At 33.8% G+C, this 25461-nt stretch overlaps 4 protein-coding genes across 5 annotated transcripts in view; 3 read left to right on the top strand and 1 right to left on the bottom strand.

The window, feature by feature from the left end:
• The first annotated feature begins 411 nt into the window (after positions 1-411).
• On the top strand, positions 412-1576 carry LOC127068176 (deoxynucleotidyltransferase terminal-interacting protein 2). Its single transcript, XM_051003985.1, has 2 exons — positions 412-584; positions 763-1576. Exons 1-2 carry the CDS (start codon positions 485-487, stop codon positions 1437-1439), a joined length of 777 nt encoding a protein of 258 aa, XP_050859942.1. The 5' UTR covers positions 412-484; the 3' UTR covers positions 1440-1576.
• On the bottom strand, positions 1448-2794 carry LOC127068177 (estradiol 17-beta-dehydrogenase 8-like). The gene is made up of 4 exons (XM_051003987.1): positions 2525-2794; positions 2338-2454; positions 1884-2259; positions 1448-1817 (listed from the first exon to the last, which is right to left on the bottom strand). Exons 1-4 carry the CDS (start codon positions 2562-2564, stop codon positions 1601-1603), a joined length of 750 nt encoding a protein of 249 aa, XP_050859944.1. The 5' UTR covers positions 2565-2794; the 3' UTR covers positions 1448-1600.
• Positions 2795-3466: 672 nt separating this feature from the next.
• Positions 3467-12375, top strand: LOC127068152 (raf homolog serine/threonine-protein kinase Raf). The gene has a single exon (XM_051003903.1). It carries the CDS (start codon positions 4797-4799, stop codon positions 7326-7328), a length of 2532 nt encoding a protein of 843 aa, XP_050859860.1. The 5' UTR covers positions 3467-4796; the 3' UTR covers positions 7329-12375.
• Positions 12376-15351: 2976 nt separating this feature from the next.
• LOC127068172 (putative uncharacterized protein DDB_G0267716) overlaps positions 15352-25461 on the top strand; it is a 38100-nt gene continuing 27990 nt past the window's right edge. Inside the window, exons 1-3 of one of the 2 annotated variants that reach the window (XM_051003976.1) lie at positions 15352-15810; positions 18905-19874; positions 20157-21569. In XM_051003976.1, coding sequence (XP_050859933.1) covers positions 21479-21569 — 91 coding nt within the window. In that variant the 5' untranslated portion in view covers positions 15352-15810; positions 18905-19874; positions 20157-21478. Of the gene's footprint in view, positions 15811-16512; positions 16531-18904; positions 19875-20156; positions 21570-25461 lie in introns of those variants that run through there. The other variant, XM_051003977.1, reaches the window with a different exon arrangement.

Raw genomic sequence — 25461 nt, forward strand, 5'->3', positions numbered from 1 at the left:
ATAATAATCCAAATAGAAAGAATGTATATCTATTAATTAACATAAAAAATGTTATTCTAGTATGTATTAACGTAAAAAATTATGTTCCAGATAAATTGAATCTAACAAAAAGAAATATTTCAAGTGAATGCGTATTAGTAACGAGACATAAAAATCTTAAAGTTTCTAAAAAAGGAAAGTTCTAAATATTTCCCTTGCCAAGTATTGCAAACATTTATTTTAGAATTTGTTAGGGGCGAAGTTCGATACTCAATATACTATTACGTGATTTGAATTTCCGCGCCATAGGTCGTATACCAATTATGTTGCAATATCCTTCTGATAGGCGCAGTCGTGTTATTAAATCGACCAATCAAATCTGTCCTTTTTGGAACCAATCAGCGGACTTGTAATAATCACGTGGTACATTCTGCGTTGTGGTTAGCATAAGCTAGTACTGAGTGATAGAAGCACGAGGAATTTCTTGTGCGATTAATTTATAAAAATGGAACTAATAATAGACACAAAAGGGCAGAAGAGTTTAAAGAATAAAAGTCGATTGATAGAAAGCGACGATGACGATTTGGATGAGCATGATAATAACGGTAATTTTGTTGAATTATAATATTTTTTTTCTGTACAATTAGGTTAGAATTTATAATAAATGAACAATGTTGTGTTAACAAATCATATATTAACGAATTATATTAGATAAATATACTTTGTTCTTCATTCTTTAAAGATTATATTATAATTTAGTGTATCTTAAAATATATTTTATAGAGAAAAAACCTGTATGGATATCTGCCTTCGAGTTCTTACAAAAGGCTGAAAATGAGAAAAGTCCTAAGATGAAGAAGTTTTCTTACAAAGATATCGATTTAGCTCAGTTTGAGAAAGACATGGGTTGGGAAAGTACGACAAAGCAACAGCCACAGAATATTACAAACGTAACAATGTCGACCGAAGAAATAGCACCGATAAATAAAATACTTAAGAAAAGTGCTATAAAACCTGGATTCGAACGGTTGGAACGTACACCATCCTTTATAGAAAGCAGAAGGTGTTTGCGTGCAAAAAAAATAGCAGAACGAGAGAAGAATAAAGGCAAGGATTGGTTTAATTTACCAGCCACTGAAGTCACTGATGAGATTAAACACGATCTTGAGATTATTCAAATGAGATCTGTATTAGATCCAAAACATTTTTACAAAAAGAATGATTTGAAAGTGTTACCTAAATATTTCCAAATTGGAAAGGTATTATATTCTCCTATAGATTATTATTCTAATCGTCTTACTAAGAAAGAAAGAAAGAACACCATCGTGGAAGAACTTTTGGCAGATGCCGAATTTGCAAAATATAATAAACGAAAGTATAAAGAAATAATTGAGGAAAAGAATAAACGACATTGTAAAGCACACAAGCATGCAAAACGATTGAAAGGGAAAAAAAAATAATGCGTAAATAAAATATATATTCATATATATTATTTTCTATTCATACAGAATTATTATCATATGAAAAAATCTTTCATTTATACACATTTGCATAATATCAAAACTGTAGAAAAGAAATAAAAAAATATGTAAATTAATCATATACAACTTAATGCTCCGATTCAATGCATTCCTCCTGTAACTTCAATAGAAGCACCATTAACATAGGAACTTCTACTTGAAGCTAGAAATGCAATAACTTCTGCAACTTCGTTTGGTTTACCCATTCTCTCAAACGGTATCCTTTTAATAAACATATTTTTTACATTATCAGGAACTGTAGCAGTCATTGGAGTATCTATGAATCCTGGCAAGACAGCGTTAACGCGTATTCCTAATCTACAATAATACAATTAGATAAAATTAGTACAAATGATGAAATTAGATAAAAATAATATAACTTACTTTCCAAATTCCATAGAGGCTGTTTTAGTTAGCGCTTCAACTCCAGCTTTCGAGGCACTGTAATTACCCTGGCCTATGTTTCCAAGTTTACCAATAATAGAGCTAACATTGATAATAGAACTTCCTTCTGTTGTTCCAGTCTCTATCATAGCTTTTACTGCACTTTGCATAACAAGGAACGTACCCTTTAAATTAACATTCACGACATTGTCAAAATCAATTTCACTGAGCTTCAGCAGAAAATTGTCCCTTGTAATTCCTGCTGAATTAACAATAATCGTGGGTGAAGTTGAGAATTGATTTACGATATGTTTAAAAACTTGTTCCACATTACGTGGATTAGTAACATTTACACTTAATGCAATATGATTGGAACCTGCAATCAAATATGGAATTAAAACGAATAAATAGGAATCATATATTTATTTTAAAATACTATAAACAATGTATATACCATTTAAAATATTTATTGTTTCCTCAGCCGTTTTAATGTTCTGATCGGCAGCAATAACTTTTGCACCTTCTCGAGCTAATACTCGACATGTTTCTCTACCTATACCACTTCCAGCTCCTAAGATATTAAAATCAAACAATTATAATACTAATCTTATCAGCGGCGTATTGTATTTTTCGTAACGAACCAGTAACAAAAGCGAGTTTTCCTACAAGAATGTTCGACATTTCTTTTTGGCTGCGTTATCAACGATAAGTGTAATGTGTAAATTTAATACGAAATACGGTATCGGACGATGACCTTGGACTTTAGCGTTACGAGAGTAGTCATATAAAAACATATGTATATTATATTGCATAGCAATGGGCGTATTTCGCGCCCGAGATAAAAATTATAATAAATCTAAATTTGTCATCTTCTAAGCATTCGATTCGAAGAATAGAGAATAATTTTCACTACTTTGTGCATTCGTAAGTATATAGATATGAAAAGCGGACCAATTAGAATCGACTTCCGTTACCTAGGTGACGGTACCATATGTTGCTGTGACGTAAGTCCGTCCGCAGTGACGTCAAGAAAGCGCAATGCAAGTGCTCTTGTTTACAGAAAAATTGAGCTTGTATTATCGTCCTGCGAAAAGAATATCCCCACATTCGAGAAAATGATAAATTATAACGAGAACGTGACTATCATGTTGAACAAAAATTCAAGGAACGATATTAAAATGCGTTTTAAGGGACGTACGTACGTAAGTGCACAATTACATAAAAATTACATGTACATAAAAAAAAAAAAAAAGAGACAACGTCAAGTAAATATAATTGATGATCGTAAGTATTATCGAGGACCATTCGATAGAAATAATTATAAGGAACATCGAGATAACCTTCAACCGTGTAGTTTTAAGTGAAATCGATATGTGGTCTAAGCCTGAACCTGACTGCATAATTTTATCGAAATAATTCGTTCATAGATCAACGTAAGGAGAGAAAGAAAGAAAAAGAAGTAATTGAAAGATAATACCTAATAATAAACAAATAATAAACGATAGAATAGAAAAGTCGTATTAATCGCGTTTAAACGAGTATCGTCGTTCCCGCGCTTTGCATCGTGGCAACAGCGCAAAAATTCGAAAGGGTGCTGCAATCGTTAATTTCCGCAAATCGAATTTCATTAAATCCATTTCCGTTGAGAGTCAGTCGATCGGAAGGAAGAATTATCGACGTAAGAAGGACGGTGATAGACCGTTAGTCGTTCTTTGCAAAATTCACGTAGCTCTGACCGAAGCAAAAGATAGGTGCTAGGCGAAGAAAGGAGATTGGACGTTCGTACGTGCGCGCGTCGATGCGAACATGTGGAAGGGAGGGGGTAATGACGCAGTCGCTGGCAGCACCAGCGTTTCTGGAAACGGCATCCCCGCGCGTGAACATTTATACAAACACGTAACACGTACACACGTAGATGAGACAGAGACATTACGTTCGCTCATGCCAACAGTCAGTTTTCTTTCGGTAGAGCAGCGAATAAGAAGGTTGTTCGATGGACTGTAAGATAGAAGACTCTCCGATATTCGGAAGTCTTGTTGTAAAAAGAGGTTAAGATAGGCTAAAGAGAAAGGAAAGAAAAAAGTCAACCGCATTGATGCTGGAACAGGAGAGAATTGTTTTCGTTAATCGAACTTTCGACGGGGAAGGTGTCGAGTATTTAGATATCGCGTTATGCCGCGGGCTCGACAACGCGTATCGCGTTGCTACAATTGGCCGTTCGTAAGGCCAAGTAAGAAGAATAGTAGTAGTAGTAGTAGTAGTAGTAGTAGTAGTAGTAGTAGTATCAGTAGTATCAGTAGTAGTAGTAGTATCAGTAGTAGTAGTAGTAGTAGTAGTAGTAGTAGTAGGAGTAGTAGTAGTAGTATCAGTAGTAGTAGTAGTAGTAGTAGTAGTAGTAGTAGTAGTATCAGTAGTAGTAGTAGTAGTAGGAGGAGGAGGAGGAGTAAAAGTAATAATAATAGTAGTAGTAGTCGTAGTAACGGTAGGAGTAGAAGAAAAAGAAGAGGAAGAAGGAACGAAGAAGAGCGAATAGCCACTAGTGGTGGTGGAGTAGTGGTGGTGCTACTAGAGCTGCTGGAGTTGGTGGTGGCGACGGTGGTGTTCGATGTAGTGGTGCTGCTGCTGCTGCTGCTGCCGCTGCTGCTGCTACTGCTACTACGAGGACGCGCGTCGTGCGTCGTCGAGGTGCGGTGGCGATCGCGGCGGTGGTGGTGTAACGACGACGGCGTGTATCAAAGAATTCCTTCTATTCCTATTTTCTATTTCTCTCTCTCTTTGTCTCTCACTCTCTTTCCATCGTTCTCTCTTTTTCTTTCGGTGAAAGGAGGGGTGAGTGAGTAGGTAGGAAAGGCTACCAAGGTGCTTCGAAGCGCAGTTGCGGCGGCTCAGGATGCTGCCCGACGGAGCAAGAAGATGGCCGTGATCGGCGAGACCAGGTATTGCTCGGCGATCCGTGTGTGCGCGTACACGAAATCTTCGTGTCGTAGAGTCCAGATCGAAAAGGGCTCATCGTCGTCGTTATCGCCGTTTTCGTCGTTGGCCTCGTCCTCCTCCTCTTCCTTTTCCTCTTCCTCTTCTTCTTCTTCTTCTTGTTCTTCTTCTTGTTCTTCCTCTTCTTCTTCCTCTTCTTCTTCTTCTTCGGCCTCCTCAACTTTCTTCTCTTCGTCCTTTTTCTCCTTTTCTCCCTCCTCCTCGTCGACGCCGTCGTCGTCGTCGTCGTCGTCGTCGTCGCCGTTGCCGTCGACTCGTCGTTGTCGACAGAGGAGGAAGGGGCACTCGACGAGCCTGTTGGTCGCGATGTCGTCCTCTCGTGGCAGTGGACCTGACTCTGGCGATCTCAGCGACTCGGAGGACGGTTATGTCGACACGGATCCTCTGAGGTACGAACTTCGCAACATTCAAAGCGTCATACACGTGACAAGACAGAACATCGATGCTCTCAACAACCGCTTTGCTGGTTTTCAACATCCACCATCCATTTATCTGAACGAGTATCAAGAGCTCACCAGCAAGTTGCACGATCTGGAGTCCAAGGAACAGAAGCTCAACGAGTTGTTGAACGCAGGCAAGACAACTGTCGGAGTCTCCGTATCTGAGAATGATTCTCGAGATGCCAATGCTATCAATAGGTGTCCTAGAACGCCTATGAAATCTTTGCTCAGGGCTTATTTGCCCAACAAACAGCGTACCAGTGTTCAGGTGCGCGAAGGACTCTCTTTGAGGGACGCTCTAGCCAAGGCAATGAAGTTGAGAAATCTGACCACCGAAATGTGTGCCGTCTATCTCCTCGGACTGGATAAATCCAAGTACTTGACTTCTTGGGACGCGGACATCTCTCTGCTCGACTGCGATGAGATATCAGTAGAGATTCTGGATAAGTTTCCTATAACTACTTCGATATCGCATAATTTTGTGCGGAAGACTTTCTTTTCCTTGGCATTTTGCGAGTGCTGTAGAAAGTTGCTCTTTCAGGGTTTCTATTGTAGGACATGCAATTATCGCTTTCATCAGAGATGTGCCGGCAGTGTACCTGCTCTGTGCCACCAAGTGCGTATGCAAGATGCTTATTATCAAGCGTTACTGGCGCACAATCCCGAAACAACAGCTGGGATTTTGCAACTACCGTCTGGCTATGGCTTGAGTCGAAGTATGTCGCCTTCTTTAGCACCGTCTAGAAATCAAAGACATCCACGTACCTTAGGACAACAGGATCGTTCCAGTTCCGCGCCGAATGTCTGTTTCAACATGGTTAGATCTGGCGGCGAACCAGCTAATCTGGATGAATATAGCAGGTCCCAGAGTTTAGGTCGACCTATAGGTACTACCCAGTGTTCTGTCTCGCCTGGTAGTAGTCCTACTAAGCATAGTCAATCGACGCAAGCTAGTCCAACCAGTACTTTGAGACCGAAACGTCCAAGAGCACGATCGGCCGATGAATCTTCGAAAAATCTTTTAGCTCCAAGGGAGTCTATAGAAGACTGGGAAATTCCAGCTGACGAAATCTTGGTAGGAGCGCGCATTGGCTCGGGATCCTTTGGTACAGTTTACAAAGCTCACTGGCATGGACCTGTTGCGGTAAAAACTTTGAATGTTAAGATACCGACCACGGCTCAGTTACAAGCATTTAAAAATGAAGTGGCTGTTTTAAGAAAGACACGACATGTAAATATTCTGTTATTTATGGGATGTGTTAGTAAACCACAGCTTGCTATCGTAACGCAATGGTGCGAGGGTTCATCTTTATATAAGCATCTACATGTATTCGAATCAAAATTCGAATTGTTAACTCTAATAGAAATTGGCAGACAAACGGCACAAGGTATGGATTATTTACATGCTAAGAATATTATCCATAGAGATTTAAAGAGCAACAATATATTTCTGCACGACGACCTTACCGTTAAAATTGGTGATTTTGGTCTTGCCACTGCAAAAACAAGATGGTCAGGATCTCAACAATTTCATCAACCAACTGGATCGATTCTTTGGATGGCACCCGAGGTCATCAGAATGCAAGAGGAAAATCCATATAGCTTCCAATCTGACGTTTATGCCTTTGGTGTAGTTTTGTTCGAACTGCTAGCTGGTCAGCTACCATACTCGAATATCAATAATAAGGATCAAATACTGTTCATGGTGGGACGCGGATATTTACGTCCCGATTTGAACAAGCTGCGTTCTGATACTCCAAAAGCATTGAAGAGATTAACAGAAGACTGTATTAAATTTTCGAGGGACGATCGACCAATATTCCGGCAGATCTTAGTAAGCCTGGAGGGTCTTTTACGTGGTTTACCTAAAATCACAAGATCTGCATCTGAACCAAATTTAAACAGGACGCAATTACAGTCTGATGATTTTCTGTACACTTGTGCTTCACCAAAGACTCCGGTGAACTTCCAGTTTGGAGCATTTCCCTTTTATCCTACTGGTGGGAACATATAGAGAATATTGCCCAAAGTAATAAGCCTGATGTAATCGGTATATAGAAGGTATATGATAAAACCGAATAAGATCATTAACACTTAGTTATGAACAATCCACACGATTCTTTCCAATTATATCTTTATCAAATCACAAATGTTTGCTCAATGTGAAAGAAGACTGCATTCTTCGACATGACATAAGAAATAAAACTAAAATAAAATACAATCTTTATCGCAAATAAGGGAATAAGATACGACTAAATTGTATAAATTAATCGGATTAAAGAACTTATGGCGACGTGTCGAGTGTATAAGTCATGGTAAAAACGAAAAAAAAAAGATGCATGTGTAACTTTTACCTTTACACACTACTTAAAGCAATGGATTTTTATTTAATCAGTTAACAATCATTCATATATATATATATATACATACTCGTATATACATGTATATATATACGTACCTGCACGTGAGCATAATAATTTGTTGATTTTGTGAGATCCTTGTGAAGGATGTAAAAAATAATATTTAAAAAAAAAAACAAAAAAAAATACAAAAAAAATACAAAAAAAAAAGATTAACGGCATTTAAGTCGCGCGGACTGTCATTTATCCGATAGATATTTTTCCAAAAGCCGAAGTGATTTTTGTACCTACTTCCTTTTATTTTCGTCTCTGATATGCACGCGCACGATGAGAACATTTTTTGATCTTACTTACTGAGGAATACTTATCGCGTCAAAACGAAAAAAAAAGGAACAAAAAAATGTATTGTTATGATTACGCGTAAAAAAAAAAGTAAAAAGAAAAAAATGTATTGTTATAATTACGCGTTATAGACTTCTTCGAGACAAGTAGTTTGTACACATCTGTACATCTCCACACATACGCGCATACACATACACGTACACACACATCTGTATGGACGGAAAAATTATCGAAATGATTTAGAAGTTACCAATTTTACAATATCGATCGGTCGGTATAAATACGCTGAAAATAGTAACGCTTACTTTGTTTGACGAATCGTTGAGGATACTATTCTATATACCTACTGTCTTCATTTTAGTATAATATTAATGAAAAAAAAAAAAATAAATAAAACGCAAAAAAAATCTCAAAAAAAAGAAAAAAAAAATAAGAAGTATTCAAAGTAGTAATGGAGCTCGTAATATTATGATAGAGTAATGTCTAACTTGTATTTCTTTTTTTCTTTTCTTTTCTTTTCTTTTCTTTTTCTTTTCCTTTTGTTTTTTCTTTCAATTGAAATTGTGTATCTTTTGCCGTCGTTTTTGTAGAATTTCTTTTTTATTCTTCAAGTGTTATTTCTTTGTTATAATTATTATTATTATTATTATTATTATTATTATTATTATTATTATTATTATTATTATTTACATATGTGCATACGTCGAAAACGAGGTAAAAAAAAAAACAATTATTTATTTTATTTCGAAACGTACCGTGATTATGTCTGTGGCCTAAGAATATTTTTTTTTCACGGTCGTTGATACCACGATTTTCGTGTTCTACTGAGAATAAAAAAAGAGAGAGAGAATGGGTTTCTCGAATCGAAGCTTCGTAAAATTTTCAATACTTTTCAAAATCTTCGTAACCTTTTTATTTCATTTAACAACGAAATTCTCGTGAATGTCATTTTTTATTTGTATCTTTTACCTTTTATTTTCGTAGAAAAGGAACATTTGTTTTCTCCTTATTATCATCGAGATCGTCGTAGCTTCGCGAGATTGCTTGCGTATAATTAAATAAAAACAAAAGAGAAAGAGAGAGAGAGAAAGAAAAATTAGATAAATAAATTCGTATACTCTCTTAAGAGAGGAAGAGGCGCGAATTTCACTTCGATTCGTCTTGTTATAAGTACATATATTGTTTGTTTTATTCCTCTTTATTTTATTATTTTTTTTCTTTCTCTTTTTTCTTTTTTTTTTTTTTATTAGAATTAACATTGGATAAACTTAAAATAAGCACATCACAAAACCAGCATAAGTCTTCTTCGTTTTGAAATAACGGGGCCCAGAGAGAGAATTAAGGTTAGAATGTGAAAACGTAAACGTGCGTCTAGTTTTCATCAAACGATGTTCTTGTTATTGTTATTGTTGTTGTGTGTAACATTATGTTAATTAAAGGATAATTCATTCGAAAAGGTATAATATAATGACCGATTAAATCGTAACAATCAAATTTTATTTTTGATAAAGATGCAACACTTTTTTTAAATGTTACGCATGATTTATACATATGTATGCGTATCTGTTGAGTTAGAATGCATTTATATGCAAAAAAAAAATAACACGTATGTAATTACTACATAGTTTTTTGTTTGTTCATTTTCCTATTGTGCTTATAATACTGAATCATTGTTTTTTTTTTTTTTAGTTGTATCGTTTAATATGTCGCATCCATCGCTTATGTGTAGGTTATTAGAAGCATAAGAGGCAAAGTTCATCAAGTAATAATCATTGTAACGAGAGGAAAGGAATAAAAGAAAATTAATCGGTCGATTTAGAATTGTCTTTGTTTTTTTATATAAGTAGAGAATATTCAACGATAACTATATTTCTATTGTTTGAGAAAAAGAAGGAGATAGAAAACGGCTAGTACCGGAAATGACGCACGTAGTACGTTTTATTCACAAGTATGCAAGGCCTAATTTGTCAAGGAAAAGGATTTCGAATACGAAATAGTGATTAGAATAAAAATCGAATGATCTTGTAAAAGTATAACCACGTGATATAAATATATATATATATATATATATATATATATATATATGTATTATCTCGTGGGAATATCCTGATTGATTATTTATTTATTTATACGTGATAGGAATGGTTTTATTGCCAATAAGAAAAAAGTATACACAGATAAATAGATAGATAGATAGATAGAGAGAGAGAGAGAGAGAGAGAGAGAGAGAGAGAGAAAACGCAAGTAAGCGAGAAAGAGAGAGTGAGAGTGAGAGAGAAAAAAGAAAATCTTAGCGCCAATATATTATAGTTAAATTTAATTATTATTCTTAATATCATCATCATTATCATCATCATTATTATTATTATATTATAATTATTATTATACTCTATTATTATTATTATTATTTTATTATAATTTTATTATTATTATTATTATTATTATTATTATTATCATCATCATTGTTATTACAGCAAATTAATGCGACAGATCCGCTACGAGATGTCGTTGTATCTGCAACGGTTTGGCGCCAAGGTTGCATTACTTTATTTATTGCGAAGAGAATTGTGCAGATAAACGACAAGACGAGACGTAATAATGTTGTTGGGATGTACGCAATACAATAAAAACTGGCGCGCTTTTGTTTCCTTTCGCTTTTGACGGATTTTCAAATCTCAAATTTGTATTCGATAACTTTTTAAATCGATCGGCTTAGAATGTGTGTGTGTATGTGTGAAAGAGAGAGAAAGAAAATGTGTAACGCGGGAAAAAAATAATTTTAAATGATGGACGCGAACGTGTATTTAATGCGAACGAGTGAGAGAGAGAGAGAGAGAGAGAGAGAGAGAGAGAGAGAGAAGTAAGATTGTTTTTCATTGTAAATCGAATGAAAAACGAAAATGTAGGAAAAAACATTTTAACATTGTATTTGTTATTTGAAAGCTTTCTCGTAATGGAGAAACAGTGAATCCGTGTGTGATGCGAATAATTATCAGGTGACATTGAAAATTGGCGAGAAACGAACGAACGAACGAACGAACGAACGAAAAGAGAGAGAAAGAAATGAGAAAGAGTACACGTGAACGTTTTACGTAATATGTATGTATTTACGTACAACGGGTAATAGGAACGGTCATTTGTACATTTTAAGCGAGTGTTCTCTTAAAACAAATATAGAAAAAGTTTAGTAAACACTCTTTGCGGAATGTTTTCTTTTCTCTTAAATACTTGTATCAAGAAAGAAAGAGAGAGAGAGAGAGAGTAGAAAGAAAAAGAATATTTCGTTCGTTTGTCCCGTTATTCGATGTTGCTGGACTTTCGTGGATGGTAGTCTCTAAATATTTTTTGCCGTTGTCTCGTAATAATATTCGAGCCACGAACGGAACCCACGAACGAATAGTCTTACATACACACATTACGCACACGAGTGAGCACATCCTCTGTCGCCATGTGTGTGAACTCTCTTCTTCTTTTGTGCACCATGTTCTCGGAGTTTGGTATAAAATTATTGTTCTTTCTTTCTTTCTTTCTTTCTTTCTTTTTTTTCATTTTTTTTTTTCTTTTTATTTCTTTTCTTTTTCGTCCTTTTTTTTATTCGTTCAGAAACATTCCTCTGCAAGTATATTGCTTCGACGTATATACACACACATATATATATGTATATATGTATGTATGTATGTATATGTATGTATGATTCGTAAGGCGATTTTCATGTGCGAGCGTGTACGTGTGCGTGTATGAGTGTATCTACGTACGTACGTGTGTATGTGTGTATATGCGTGAACACGAAAGAGATCGTGATTTTTGCGTTTGTGTAGTTACTACGTTAAAATCGTATTCTCCATTTTGAGATCTGTCTAATATGTTGGAAAGTAAAGAAAGATCGTGTCGTTATACATGCTCCTCGATATGAGATTCGAGAAATCGAATGCGAGATGGACTCTAATGGCGTTTCACTTTTTGATATAACGTCGTACGTGCTTAACGAATTGAATGTGATAGAAATTGTGAAAAAAGGCAGAAGCAAAAAACGAGCGAGAAAGAACAAAAGGGAAACAAAGAAAGAAAAGGAAATAAAGTAAAAGAGAAAAAAATGACGAAGAAGAAAAGGAAGAAATAACCATACAAGCTTCGTTCTTGCGAAATTGCGCTGGGTTTATACCCTTTTCCCCACCCACCCACCTCGTCGTCGTCGTCTATGAAAAACGGCTGTCTTGTAAACGAGATTGCGTAGTTATGGCTATTGGAGATACTTAATTTAATTAATCGCAACGAGAGATCAATCGATCATTGTATCCAACAAAAAAAAAAGGTAAAAAAATAATAAAAATTTACTTTATCTTCGCGTAAAAACAAAAATTCCGATTTGCCTCTCTTTCTCTCTCTCTCTCTCTCTCTCTCTCTCTCTCTCTCTCTCTCTCTCTTATTCTTTTTTCTTTCTTTTTTTTCTCTTTTTCGAGATATCCTAAACATAACCTTTCAAAAATTAATCTTAAAATGTATCGTTTATACAGGATGCATCAAAAGTTCCTAGGTTCTTGTAGTTTTACGATTTAAAGGACAAGAAAAAAATTAGCTTAAAAAGTCTCGTAAAAGAGTAATTGATCTTTGATGTTACTTTTGGCACACCCTGTATTCTGCCGCTTTTGTTATCTACATTTTTTATTAGAATATTGAGTGATTAATATGAAATACAATACATATAACGTTTTCATTAGTTTAATCCTGTCATCGTATGTAAAGAAAGTATATATGTATATATACACTCACATATATCTACATATGTACATCTTATATATATATATATATACATATATATCGTTGTATTAGATGCAATCGTGTAATTGCATTTGAACGAACATCCGCACAACATTAATAGAATTTATTACTTAAAAGATCCTTCAATCTCAAGAGACAATTTATATATGACTCTTTATTGTATCTTATCCATTTGAAACGAAGCCAAACTCCCATAAGAATTTCTCAATTAATCCTATAATTTCTATAGTTTCTTATAACCCTTTTTGTTGTCTCTTTTGTATACAATTTTTCAATTACATTTTTTTGACACTATTTTTTGGAAGAGTAAAAGAAACGGAAGGAAGAACGCAGTAGATATCGTAATTGTCAGATTATGATTGAAACGTATCGTTTGAAAAGCCCTGAACGTTAGACCGACTATGTCAACGACAAGACCCATTACGATTCCGAAAGCTGGGAATCCTTGTTGGAAGGTCATAACCTCACAAGAGACTACTAATAATCCTATACAAAGTTCTCAGCCCTGTCAAGGTCGACCTTCGTCATCGTCGTCGCAGTTTTTTAACCAAAAAAGAGGTTATTAAAAAAAATATAAGCTTTGTCAGATATATCTTCCTAGTTTTTTTTATTTTTTTAAAATTGTTTTTCATACTTATACATTATAAATTATCTATGCTTCTATTTATTTGATCAGTATTTTTATTAATTAATGGTAAGTGTATTCTAGAATATATATATATACATGTGTGTGTGTGTATATACAGAATTATATATATTACATACTAATATTTTATTATAAATACGGATCATATTTATTAGAAATACTAATTAAAGTTTTATAGATACTGATCCAATAAATAGAAATCAATTATCTGTGAATTTGTACATTTCGAATTTATATTCTTTTCGATAATCTTTGCAATATTATTAATTGTCATTTATTTATGTAGTACGTATTAATTCTAAGATAGATGTAGTTCGATAATCGTTTACAGGTGGCGTTAGTAGTCGCAATAATTGATCACGTCTAAAAGAGAAACACTATAATTTTGTAATAATAAAGCAAAGAGTTAATTGACAACACGACGATGACAGGGAGACCGGAAGACCTAGAAAAATATGCTTTTTTATTCGATAAAATAACAATGTTGAGAGAAAAACCGATGGCTTGGCTTTCGATCGATTTTTTCTTCTCATTAGCGTGTAATAACCGTAAGTATTTTTTTCATGCTTTCTTTTTTGTTTTTTCTTTTCTATATATTTTTGAACGAAAGCTTATTTTGCAATACACACAACACACACACATACACACTCGTATCAAGCGTTGCACGAAAAAGGGATGTATAAATTATAGTTTATATTACTTTGATCCGTTATCGTAAAATCCTATCTAAACTTTGGTATAACTTTGATAAGAGAAAGGTGTTCAGAAAAATATGTTTTGTGGGTAAAAAGAATCCGGTTCTCACGAGCGATTTGAAGCCTTCTCCGTTCAACGATTGTAGAGATTCAATCCTATCGTTTTATGTACGATATATCCAGTACATAATACGTGAATAACTATACATATACAATATTATATATACGTATTTAAGGTTATTCCAGTCACGAACGAAATATATGAAATAGAAGATAAATCGTGTACGTATGATCGAGAAGCTTATTTCAAATATTCTTTAGATAATTAAAAATTACTTTTCCCTTTTAAATTACGAAATCAATAATTTATAGAAATTATTTTATTACGTGTAAAATCTTTAGTAAGAGAATTCGATTTTTTTTTTTTTTTACTTTGCGACATCATACACATTTTGGGAGAATATATATACATACACATGAGTGCGAGCGAGCGTATGTGTGTGTGTGTGTGTGTGTGAATACATTGCATACGAAAATGTAAAAAAGAAAAAAAAAAATCAAAGAAAGTTCTTAAGGTTAGATTAAGACCTCATAGTCCAAAGGAAATCTCATTAACGTGCATACATTTTTGCATTGGTTCCTACAATAAAATCCTTAGATGCGACAAGCAGAAGCTCCCAAATCTCGTTAGCTTTAAATATCCGCCTTCCTTGAGCCGGCCCTGACAACTAATACAACACACGAACACTCCTGAGGAGGTCGAGAGCACGTGAACGCACCCTACAACGCAATTTATACGGGGTGTTCAAAAAAGAATATATTATTATCAATCGTCGTTATCATCACCGGTGAGTAACGAACATAACAGTATCGTTATCGAATATTTAAAAATATAAAAATTTGTATTTGAACAATTTACATTGGCCGATAAAATTAACCTAGAAAATCATAAAATAGTATAAAGATTATTGGCGAGCGTATATCTTGATTTATTTTCAGAACACTCTGTAGAAGGGAATGTTGTGTGTGTTGTTCGTAATAGGTGGAGACACACATGTACACAAACACATACAAGCGTATAGCCTAGTTAAAAAGAAGAGACAGAGATAGGGTGCTCTCGTCGAGTATATTATGTATGTATTTGTGTATACGTGTTTCGAGTAGTAATGGCGGGGATGCGCATGCGCGGATCCAGCTGGCGCCTCGTCCGGACGAATAGTCGATGCTGGAGCCTCGAGGGTGGCGAGTGTGTTCGGAACGTACTCTTCGTCTTTACGCGCGGAACATCACACTAGCTTTTTTTTTGTTTCTTTTTCCGTCTAACTTATATCATATTATCCTTTCTCTTTCTATATCGAATATCATACACACGCATACATACGTATTTATGTATGTATGTACGTATATAAGTATTTAGATATATATATATATTTCGTCGTCGTGGTCGTGGTCGTGTCTTATCTTTTAAGAAGAGTATACGAAATATAATAGAAACTTTTCTAAATCGTTAGAGTGCTCGGTGCGTCTCTTTACAATAAACGTCGAAAAACAGGTGGACACGTCGATCTGGTGTATACGTACGTACGTGCGTGCGTGCGTGCATGCATGCGTCGTGCATGTATATATATGTGCCGTGCGTCGTCCGGTCGGTCTTCTTCTATTAAGAAGAACGAGGTTAGTTGAGAGAGTATCGAAATTGAAATTTTCGGCTGACGTTGGATCTTCTTGACTTACAACCCCCACTACCTTTCCTCTCGTCTTTTCAAGAGTGAGAGTGAGAGTCAATATGTGTGTGTGTGTGAGAGAGAGAGAGAGAGAGAGAGATGATATCGTGTTTTATATTTGTAGATGCGAATCTTTTTTCTTCCACGCCAACAGACCGAAAGAAAAATAAAAGAGGACGGAGTTATAAGTATCATATTTTTTATTTTTCTTCTTTTCTTTTTCATCTTTTATTTCTTCTTTTTTATATACGTCTTTTCTTTTCTTTTTTCTTTCTTTCTTTTTTTTAAATTAAATTACGAGGTCAAGACGGTTAAAAACGATTTGTTATCTTTTCTTGTATTCTTTCGAAAGAGTTCGTCCCACGTGAAGCATTAGTTTTAGTATAATTATATATATATATATATATATATATATATATATATATATATATATATGAAGGACAAATAGATGTAACAAAGTGTTTATATTTCGTGTCGTCGAACTGTCAAAAGCGGCGTACCGCGTTGTACGTATCGATCGCCATATTGCTTTCTTTGCGCGAAATCCAAAGGCGCGGGTTAGTGGTGGTGGTTGATGGTATGGTGGTGGTGGTGGTGGTGGTGATGGTGATGGTGGTTGTGTTGATGGTAATGGTCAGAGCAGCCAGTGGCGGAGGATCTTGTTAATGTTGTAAGAAACTTTATGTTTACGAAAGGTCATAGTCGTTCGTCTTTTTCGTCGTCGTTACAATTGTATGTCGAAGCCGTACGACTATGTGTGTCGCGTTATTCGCCGATAAAAAAAGAAAATAAGAATGCGGAAGTGTTGCACGTCGAGTGACAACGAAATACAAATTGCAAAAAGAGGACTTTTCGAAATTTGACCATTGATATACGTATTCCAATCATTTTAATCGAACGCGTTAATGTTAGGCATTTCGACGTTATCGTTGTTCCTTTTTCTTTTATTTTTCTTCTATTTTTACATTCCAAACAACTTGCACATTGTATTTTCTCGCGTTAATCTTGAACGAACGAACGGAAGTAAGGTACGAAGGAAGTTAAAGATAATGATTCGACAAGATTGGTGCGAGAGAGCATTTTTATGATCGTGCACGATATAATATTATATATATATATATATATATATATATATATATATATATAACGTGACGAATTTTCGAGTTGGTCGACAAGATCGATCGCATTTCTTTCTTTTTCTTTCCCCTTTTTTTCGGATCCTTATCAATCGAAAAATCATGTATGAATCCACAAACGTCGCACATAGATCATCGCGAGCGTATTAAACTTGTGTATTCTTCCGTCTTATGATTACACTCGATATGGACTTTATTATAAATTATATTTATCGTAGTGAGATTGTGTGCTCTCGTTTCTATTGTAGTTGCTAAGATAAAGAAAGGCGAGTTTCCGTGACAGGAAAAAAAATGGAGGAAACGAAAAAGAAAGAAATGTATCTGTGTATGTGTATGTGTGTGCACACACATTCTATCTCTCTTTCTCTCTCTCTCTCTCTCTCTCTCTCTATATATATATATATATATATATATATATATTTGTATATTTTTTTTCTTTTTTATTTCTAACGAAAATGCAATATATCGTCAGGATCGATGAAACCGTAAGCATGAATTTTCCAGTCGGTTCATTTTCGTCGAATTTAATCAAGGTCATCGTACGTTACCTCCCCTAGTTCTAGCACTCTTTAAAAAGCTTATCGTGCGAATAAGAAACGAGGTGCGAAAATTAAACTTGAAGTAGGAGATATACAAAAAAATAAACATACTTCGAGCGTACATTTCCATGGGAAAGAAAAAGAGAAAGAGAGAGAGAGAGAGAGAGAGATCTCCTTTCTCTTTCTTTTTCTCTTTCTCTTTCTTTCTCGATTCGCGTGGGTAGTTGATTTAGGGATCGTAAAGAGAACGTCGGAACGACCAGAATAAAGTATGAATTAATCTACTCGGCGTGCAGCTACGTTGCGATAAGATTAAATTCGATCGATCGATCGAACTTCGAGAGAAACAATTTAATGAACGATAAATTGTTCCGTCATCGTTACTTTCATTTTGTTTTTCTATCGATCGAACCAAATCTTATAAATTTCGTCTCTTTCCTTATCTTTTTGGCATTTACAACGTTAATAGAAGTGATTATTTTACATGGGGAGAAAAAAAAAGGAGGAAAAGAAAAGAAGCGAAAAGAAAAATACGTCGAACGATCTTCACGACGACGCGTTTCGACGGATAACAGAAATAGGAACAACAATAAGAAAGAAACAGCGCGAAATTCAAAAACGGAAAAAATTGTTGCATAACTTTCTAGTTGTTTTATTTTATTTTATTTTATTTTATTTTTTTTTTTATGTATATAACAAGAAAATTAACAAAAGTTTACAATACAATGTTTCATTGGTACAATTATCGATATATATCATCGTACGTTCGCTTGAAGAGCAACAGGTTTGTTTAATGTCTTTAAATCGAAACATTATTTCAATATTTGTCCGAATTAAATAGAATAACTAATTGTAAAGTCGTCGAGGATAATTCTCTGTAATAACGGGAAGCTCTTTTTAAATAAGCGATATGTTCTATATCGAATCGATAAGTAGAATGATAACGTGGATTACCGATAAGGATTCATCATTGCTTCTTTCGCAAAACATTCTCGTATCATTTCTCTCTCCGTGCTATCAATTGATGTTAAATGATTCCTTCCTTTCTTTCCTTCCTATCGGTATAATACATATGTATATATGTATATAGTTAGATAATTTTTATCATTATTGTATATAAAAGAAATTGCCAACGTCAGTAATGAAAATGAACGCGAGTAAAAAAAAAAGAAGTCGAAGAAGAGGGAAAAAAAAGAAATAACATTCGCACTTTTTGATAAATGAAATTTCTCGTTTGATTCAATTAATCTTCCGATTTAATTGAAAAGAAAAAAAAAGGGAATAAAACTGAAGGATCCATAAGGGAGATTGATCAAACGAAAAGAAATTGAGTATGTTAACTCAATGTAAATTTTCTTCTTCGTTCCAGCATCGACCAGTTTGATATAATCGAGAGAAGAAGTATCGACGAGCTTCACCATCGCCTGACGAAAGTCGGAGGACGTTTTCTGTAAGGGAAAAATCGTCAGAAAGAAGAAAAAAAGGAAGATAGAAAAAAGAAGAAGAAGGAGAAGAAAAGAGAACACCAGAAAAGGGAAAATAGAAAAGAAAGAGAAAGAGAGAGAGAGAGAGTTTTCTCAGCTCGACATCGAAACTGCCAATCGTAAAAAAAAAAAAACTCTGATCGCTAGTTTCTTTCGCTTCTCTCTTTTCTTTTTATTTTTATTTTCATTTTATTATTATTTCTTTTTTTTTTTATTTACTTTTTCTTTTTTGATCGTCCTTCGACCGATCGAGAGAAATTGAAGAGAGAAGAAAAAAAAAAGAAGAAAAAAAGAAGAAGAAGAAGAATACGAAGAAAAAGGATTTTCTTCTCTACCTCGTCGTAGATCCTCCTTGAAAACATGAAATGTTCATTCGCTAAGAGAAACTCGGAAAAAAGTCGTGTTGGCGAGTGTTTAAGTTGCGTTATTTTCTTTTGTTGATTCTATCTTCTTCGCTCCTTATCTATATACTCCCCAACCTCTTTATTTCTCTCTTTCTGTGGTGAAAATTTTTCTTTTTTTTTTTTCTTTCTCCGTTCTTTCTACTTTTCTCTATCCATATCGAAACTGATAATAATACATATTGGGAGGACTTAGAAGAAGAACACGTATATACGTGTATACGTTCATACATATATACATATATATACACACACGTAAAAAGAAGAAGAGAGAGAGAGAGAAAGAGAGAAAGAGAGAGAGAGGGGGCATCGTGATCGCACGAATGTGCAAAACAACGAGACGAAAGGATGCTCAACACGTCGCTCTGGACATGGGATAGATGATACCACTGATGTTTATACGATGCCGTAGATCAGACGAACTAGACAGAATGGATTGGACGTACGGACTCAGGTAATAACAATACATTTATTTCACTGCATGTTTCTCTATACCTGTGGTCAATCCTTCGTTTATATGTATATACATAAATATAACGTATCTATCAATATATGTATGTATCCATATGGAAATTGGAAAGTCGAACCATATTCGAAATATAAATTAAAATGAAATAATTTTCGAAGAAATATGTTATTCTTTGAAATTTATTCAATAAAATATATTTATTAAATGAAGGATAAGAAATTATTATTGTTATTATTATTATTATTATTATTTGATTTTGTGTTATAGGAGGAGCCTCCTGAGGACTTTATCACGGTGAACAAAAATTCCTAAAACGCAAGACTGCAAATCCGTCGTCGTACAATCTTTTTTTTCGACGCGTACGAAAAAGACTGAAATATCTTTAAAAAAAAGAACAACATTAAAAGTATATACGCGTGCAATAGTTGGTCCATCCAGTTAATTAAAAAAAAAAAAAAAAACCGAACAAACAAACAAATAAGTAAAAAAGAACGAGACAAGATACAAGAGACAAATAACAAAAAGAAATCATGTAAAAGATGTTCTGTCGACTAGTGGAGAGACTGATACGATAAAAATCGCGTCCCGATCTTTATTTTGTATTATATTTTATTTTATTTTTTTTTTTCAAGTTATTATCAACGAGTTACATATCTTGAGAGCTCCTCCAAGGTTTTTCATTTTTCTTTTTTCTTCTCTTTTTTTTTCTTTTTTTTTCTTATATACAGATACCTATTACACAGCATACACACACAAATACACACACACAGATGCATGTGTGAATATATATATATATAAACACATAGACAAAAACATATACATATCTCTCCTTGGATCTCCCGTCCAATCGTTGTCCTTTGGTTGAGTCATTGATATTTTGCAATGTGAAAAAATTTCTACAAATATCTTATTCTACGAATAAGATATGTGAGTGAGATAGATAGATAGATAGTTAGATAGATAGATAGATAGATAAATAGACAAATAAATAAAAAGAAAAAAGAAACAGAAGAATACGATTCGATCTTGTCACACATAAACACTGTATATCCCCCCTTTGTAATATATAAATATATATTATATACATATACATACACACAACACATATATGTACATTGAGTGTCTATACAACAAAGAAGAAGAAGTGGAAGACTATTTATATGTGTATATATTATTTGCGTTCGGAAAGACTGATATATATATATATACACACACACACACACACACACAACATATATAGATCGTTCGTTATCGGAAAGAAAGACTGTATAGAAGAAAACGAAGAAAAAAGAGAACATAATATTCAGGTCCATCGCTATTCGTTGTGTATGAGTTCAAGAAAGTTGATCGCCCTCGTGTAAGATTCATTGATCTTTTTCGATAGAGGAAGTGAAAGGAATGTGAAAGAAAAGAATACTGTTTGGTTGAATAAGAAAGAAGAAGAAGAAGAAGAAGAAGAAGACGTGGACGAAGAGGAGAAGGGGAGGAGTAGAAGGAGGGAGAAGAAAAAACACGAGAGTATTGTTGTTTCGTGTGCCAGTGAATTCGGTGGTCTCGCTGTCGCATGAGGTAAACGTGTGAACAACAGGATGGGTTGTGGCCAGAGTAAAATCGGTAACATCTATCCGAAGAACAAGAAGAACAAGAACAACAGTAACAAGAAAAATGGAGACTCAATACGTGAGTGATCATATTTTTTAAAAAATTTTTTATTTCTCGTTTATCGATTTTTTTCAGGAGAGGAAAGGGGGAAAGTCAGATATGAATTTTTTTGTTTGTCTTTTTTTTAAATCGATCGAACTAGCTCGTACATAATTATTCTTTTGTATCGTCTATTTTATTTTCTTCTTTTCTATCATATTTTTTATGGCTTGTATGTATCATACATCGTTAAATTCAATTCGATTTAGATCGATCAGCCTTATTTCTTTATTTTTTTTTACTTTGTAGTTTTCTTGCTTTCTTTCTTTTCTTTTTTCTTTACTTTTCTTTTCTCTTTCCTTTTTATTATTCTCTTTGCAAATCTTTCGAATAACATTGTCGTAGGTCAGGGAACGGATAATAAGTAATCACTTTTTTTTTTTTTTTTTTTTTTTGAAGAAATATATATATAATATTATATGTCGAGACAGATCCATTGTTCACGTAATTGACGTCGTTACTCCATCAATCTGGTTGTAATTGTTGGTTCGATGATTCTAATTAAACGGACGCGCGTTGATTAATCTATGCGCTGAACCGTTGACGTTCTCTATCCGCTATCCACTTCGGTTTCTTGTACTCTCTCTCTCTCTCTCTCTCTCTCTCTCTCTCTCTCTCTCTCCCTCTCTCTATTAAAAAGTGAAAGAGAAAGAGAGAGAGAGGGAACGAGAGAAAAAAATAAACATGATTATTTCGTCGACAAACAGATCCATTATTTCGTAAGATTAATATTAGTCAATATGACTTTGATAACGATGACTGATCGATCGGAGATGAAAATTTTATTCATTTACGGAACGTTTATGTTCGTTCAAAAATAAAATAATTTTACAATTTAATAAGATATTTGTTCATTTTTATCGTTAATCAGTTTTATAATAATTAAGATAAATATTGATATTTTCTCTTTTTCTTCACCGTCAGCCGTTCTACGTATATATATATATTTAAAAAAAAAAAAAAATTAATTAAGAAAAAGGCAAAGAGCACTGGACTAATGTCATATTAATTACGAATTGATTATTTTCATACGACTCATTTGCTTATAGGTTTTAGTTCTTTCCTTTTTTTTTTCGTGTAGTTTTTCTATTAAGTAATTGTTCGTACTTATCGAGAGAGCATTGTGTGAGATATTAAAATAAGAAAAGAAAGAGAGAGAGAGAGAGAGAGAGAGAGAAAGAAAGAGAGAAAAAGAAACTAGAAAGAAGTTTGTTTTTTTTATCGATTTATAAGGCAGGCCACTTTAATTGCGACCTTTCCTAAAGCCATAACACATTTGCCACGGCTAATTCCTTAATTACCACGACATAATTACAACAGGTCATTCTAAATATAACGGGTGAATCACATACATAATTCTTTTTATACGATTTACTATGCTCCCCTATTATAGTCGACAATTGAGAATTGAGATAGAACGTCTTTTTTATTTTCTTAAATAGAGTTGAAATTAAAAAAAAAAAAAAAGTGGAAAAAGAAAAATCATTAACAAATGAATTTTATATCTGCGTATGATACGTTGTGAATTGTAAGAAAAAAAGAATCCTTTAACGTTAAAAAACGATAGCGTCATTTTTCTTTGACAAAATTAATTAATTATTAATTAATTAATTAATTAAATTAATTAACGATTCATCCGATATTCTTGTAGGGAAATGGTAATTCTTTTGACAAGATGGTTAAATGGAAATTGATCGTATTACTTTGTTGTTGGTCGGTGAACCAAACATTTATAGAATTATATGTGGTTGTTAATAGGTAACCTTTCGACAACGTGCGAATATGTGTCCCACAAATTGTAGAAAATTCTTTCGCATTTGTAAAAGTTCATCGTTGTATTCTGTCAGATCGAGATATTCCACAATTTCTCTCCCTCTCTTTGTCTTTCTGAATGTTTGAACTTTGTTCTTATCTTCTCATCGAATAATTTATCCAGAACTCATTTGTCCTTTAAATTGCAATTAAATAATAAAATTATAAACGGTCGAAAGATCATTATCATCATCATCATCATTTCTCAGTAATTATATATATATATATATATATATATATATATATATATATATAATCGCTAAAAACGTGCGTAAACGCAAAATTAGTACGATTATCTCGTTCTGTCTCTTTTTATATAATATATCAAAAGGACGAGTCCGAGACTCGTTATCTTTACAAACTCTATATATATGTATGTGAATATGCGTGAGTGAGTGTGCGTGTTCGTACGATCTCTCAAAGAAAAAGATTAATAATCATGGATCGTTTGTGCTCGTTCACACGTAGGCACGCGTGCTTTTATGAACAACGTCGATTTTTCTTTTCTCCTCTTTCATTCGTTAGGATTAAGGATTATTACAGTCTGAATTAGCATTAATCGCTCGATCAAGGATCTATTAAATTGTTTTTTGCCACCATTATTCTATTAGATATGAATATTCGTAAGAGGAATGTAATTTCTTATTAAACAAATCATTCTTTTATCGAGAATCGTCATTTACTTTTTTGTCTAAGATTATTAATCGATTTATTATCTTTTCTTTATATTTTTTCTCCTTCTTCTTCTTCTTCTCCGTTTCCTTTTCTTTTTTTTTTTTTTTATTTTAATGGATAACGAACGACACGATTTCCGTTCGAACGGTTGCGTCCCTCTTTCGAAGCTCGCAATGATTTCCCGAGAAAATGCATTATTCATGGGTGTGGGGGAGGAAGGGAGGAGGGGGAGAAGAAGGAGGAGGAGGAGGACTTGGGGTGAGAGAACGAGGGGAAAAGGAAGGGGGCTATTATTAATGTCGGTCGTCGTTCTAAATTCTCCTTTCCGATAATATTCGAGTGAGAGATCTAATCGTTCCCGGTGATTAAAATCTCACTAATAGCTTTTATTGTCCTGTAATTTTATTATATATTCCACTTCCTTTAAATTCTTTTTCTTTCTTTCTTTTTTTTTATTCTCTTGTTTCTTTATCTTTCATACACGTGTAATCCGATTTATTCATATATATATATATATATATATTTTTTTTTTTCGAAAGAAAATAGAATTGAAAGAAAATAGATTGATTTAAATAAGAGAGTAGACTAAACTTTGGAAATAGAATTAAGGGAAGATTAGAAACTCGTTAAAAGCTTAGTCATCCTTACGTGAAATAATAGTATTCGAGTGATAAAATAGAAACTGGCTGATTCATTAAACAGAACCTTAGATGTTGTTGCACTTCACTTTTACATTGCTGGCACTTCAAGTGTGTATATACATTTTTATGTGTCGCTCTTTCATCAAAAAAGTAATATAAATATCAGCTTAACGAGATATCTGAAATTCTAGATGATCTATATTAGTTTTAGATTATTGTTTCGTAAAAAAAAAAGAAGACAAGAAAGAAGAAAGATCTTATCTCATTTGAATATCTCACGTGACTTGTGTGCTTTTATCTAATGAGTTAATCACGTTTTCATGAAAAAAAAAAAAATCATGATCGCGAAGTTCTTCGTGGGGGAGAAAAAAAAAGAATCCGATAAAAAACAAATGCATTGTATTAATTGTAGAATCTCTTATTATTACATTAATTATCAATAATCTTTATATATAATCTCAAGTGCTCTTTAGCATTTTGACTTTGTTTTCGTCTTATCGTTAACGCTTTGGTGAAGACGATAACTATCACGTGACACACGCGCACGCACACACGCACACACACATATATATATATAAAATCCATTTATATAAATATCAAGCTCTAACTCTTCTTTAACGATTCGTTGCAGATTAAACTGGTACGTGACCGGATTTAAATCGTTCTTTTCATTCTTGCGTTCTTTCTACTTGACACGCACACACGCACACATACAGGCGGATACACGCATGCACAATTTTCCG

This window comes from Vespula vulgaris, chromosome 12 (assembly GCF_905475345.1).
Source record: "Vespula vulgaris chromosome 12, iyVesVulg1.1, whole genome shotgun sequence".
NCBI classification, from domain to species: domain Eukaryota; kingdom Metazoa; phylum Arthropoda; class Insecta; order Hymenoptera; family Vespidae; genus Vespula; species Vespula vulgaris.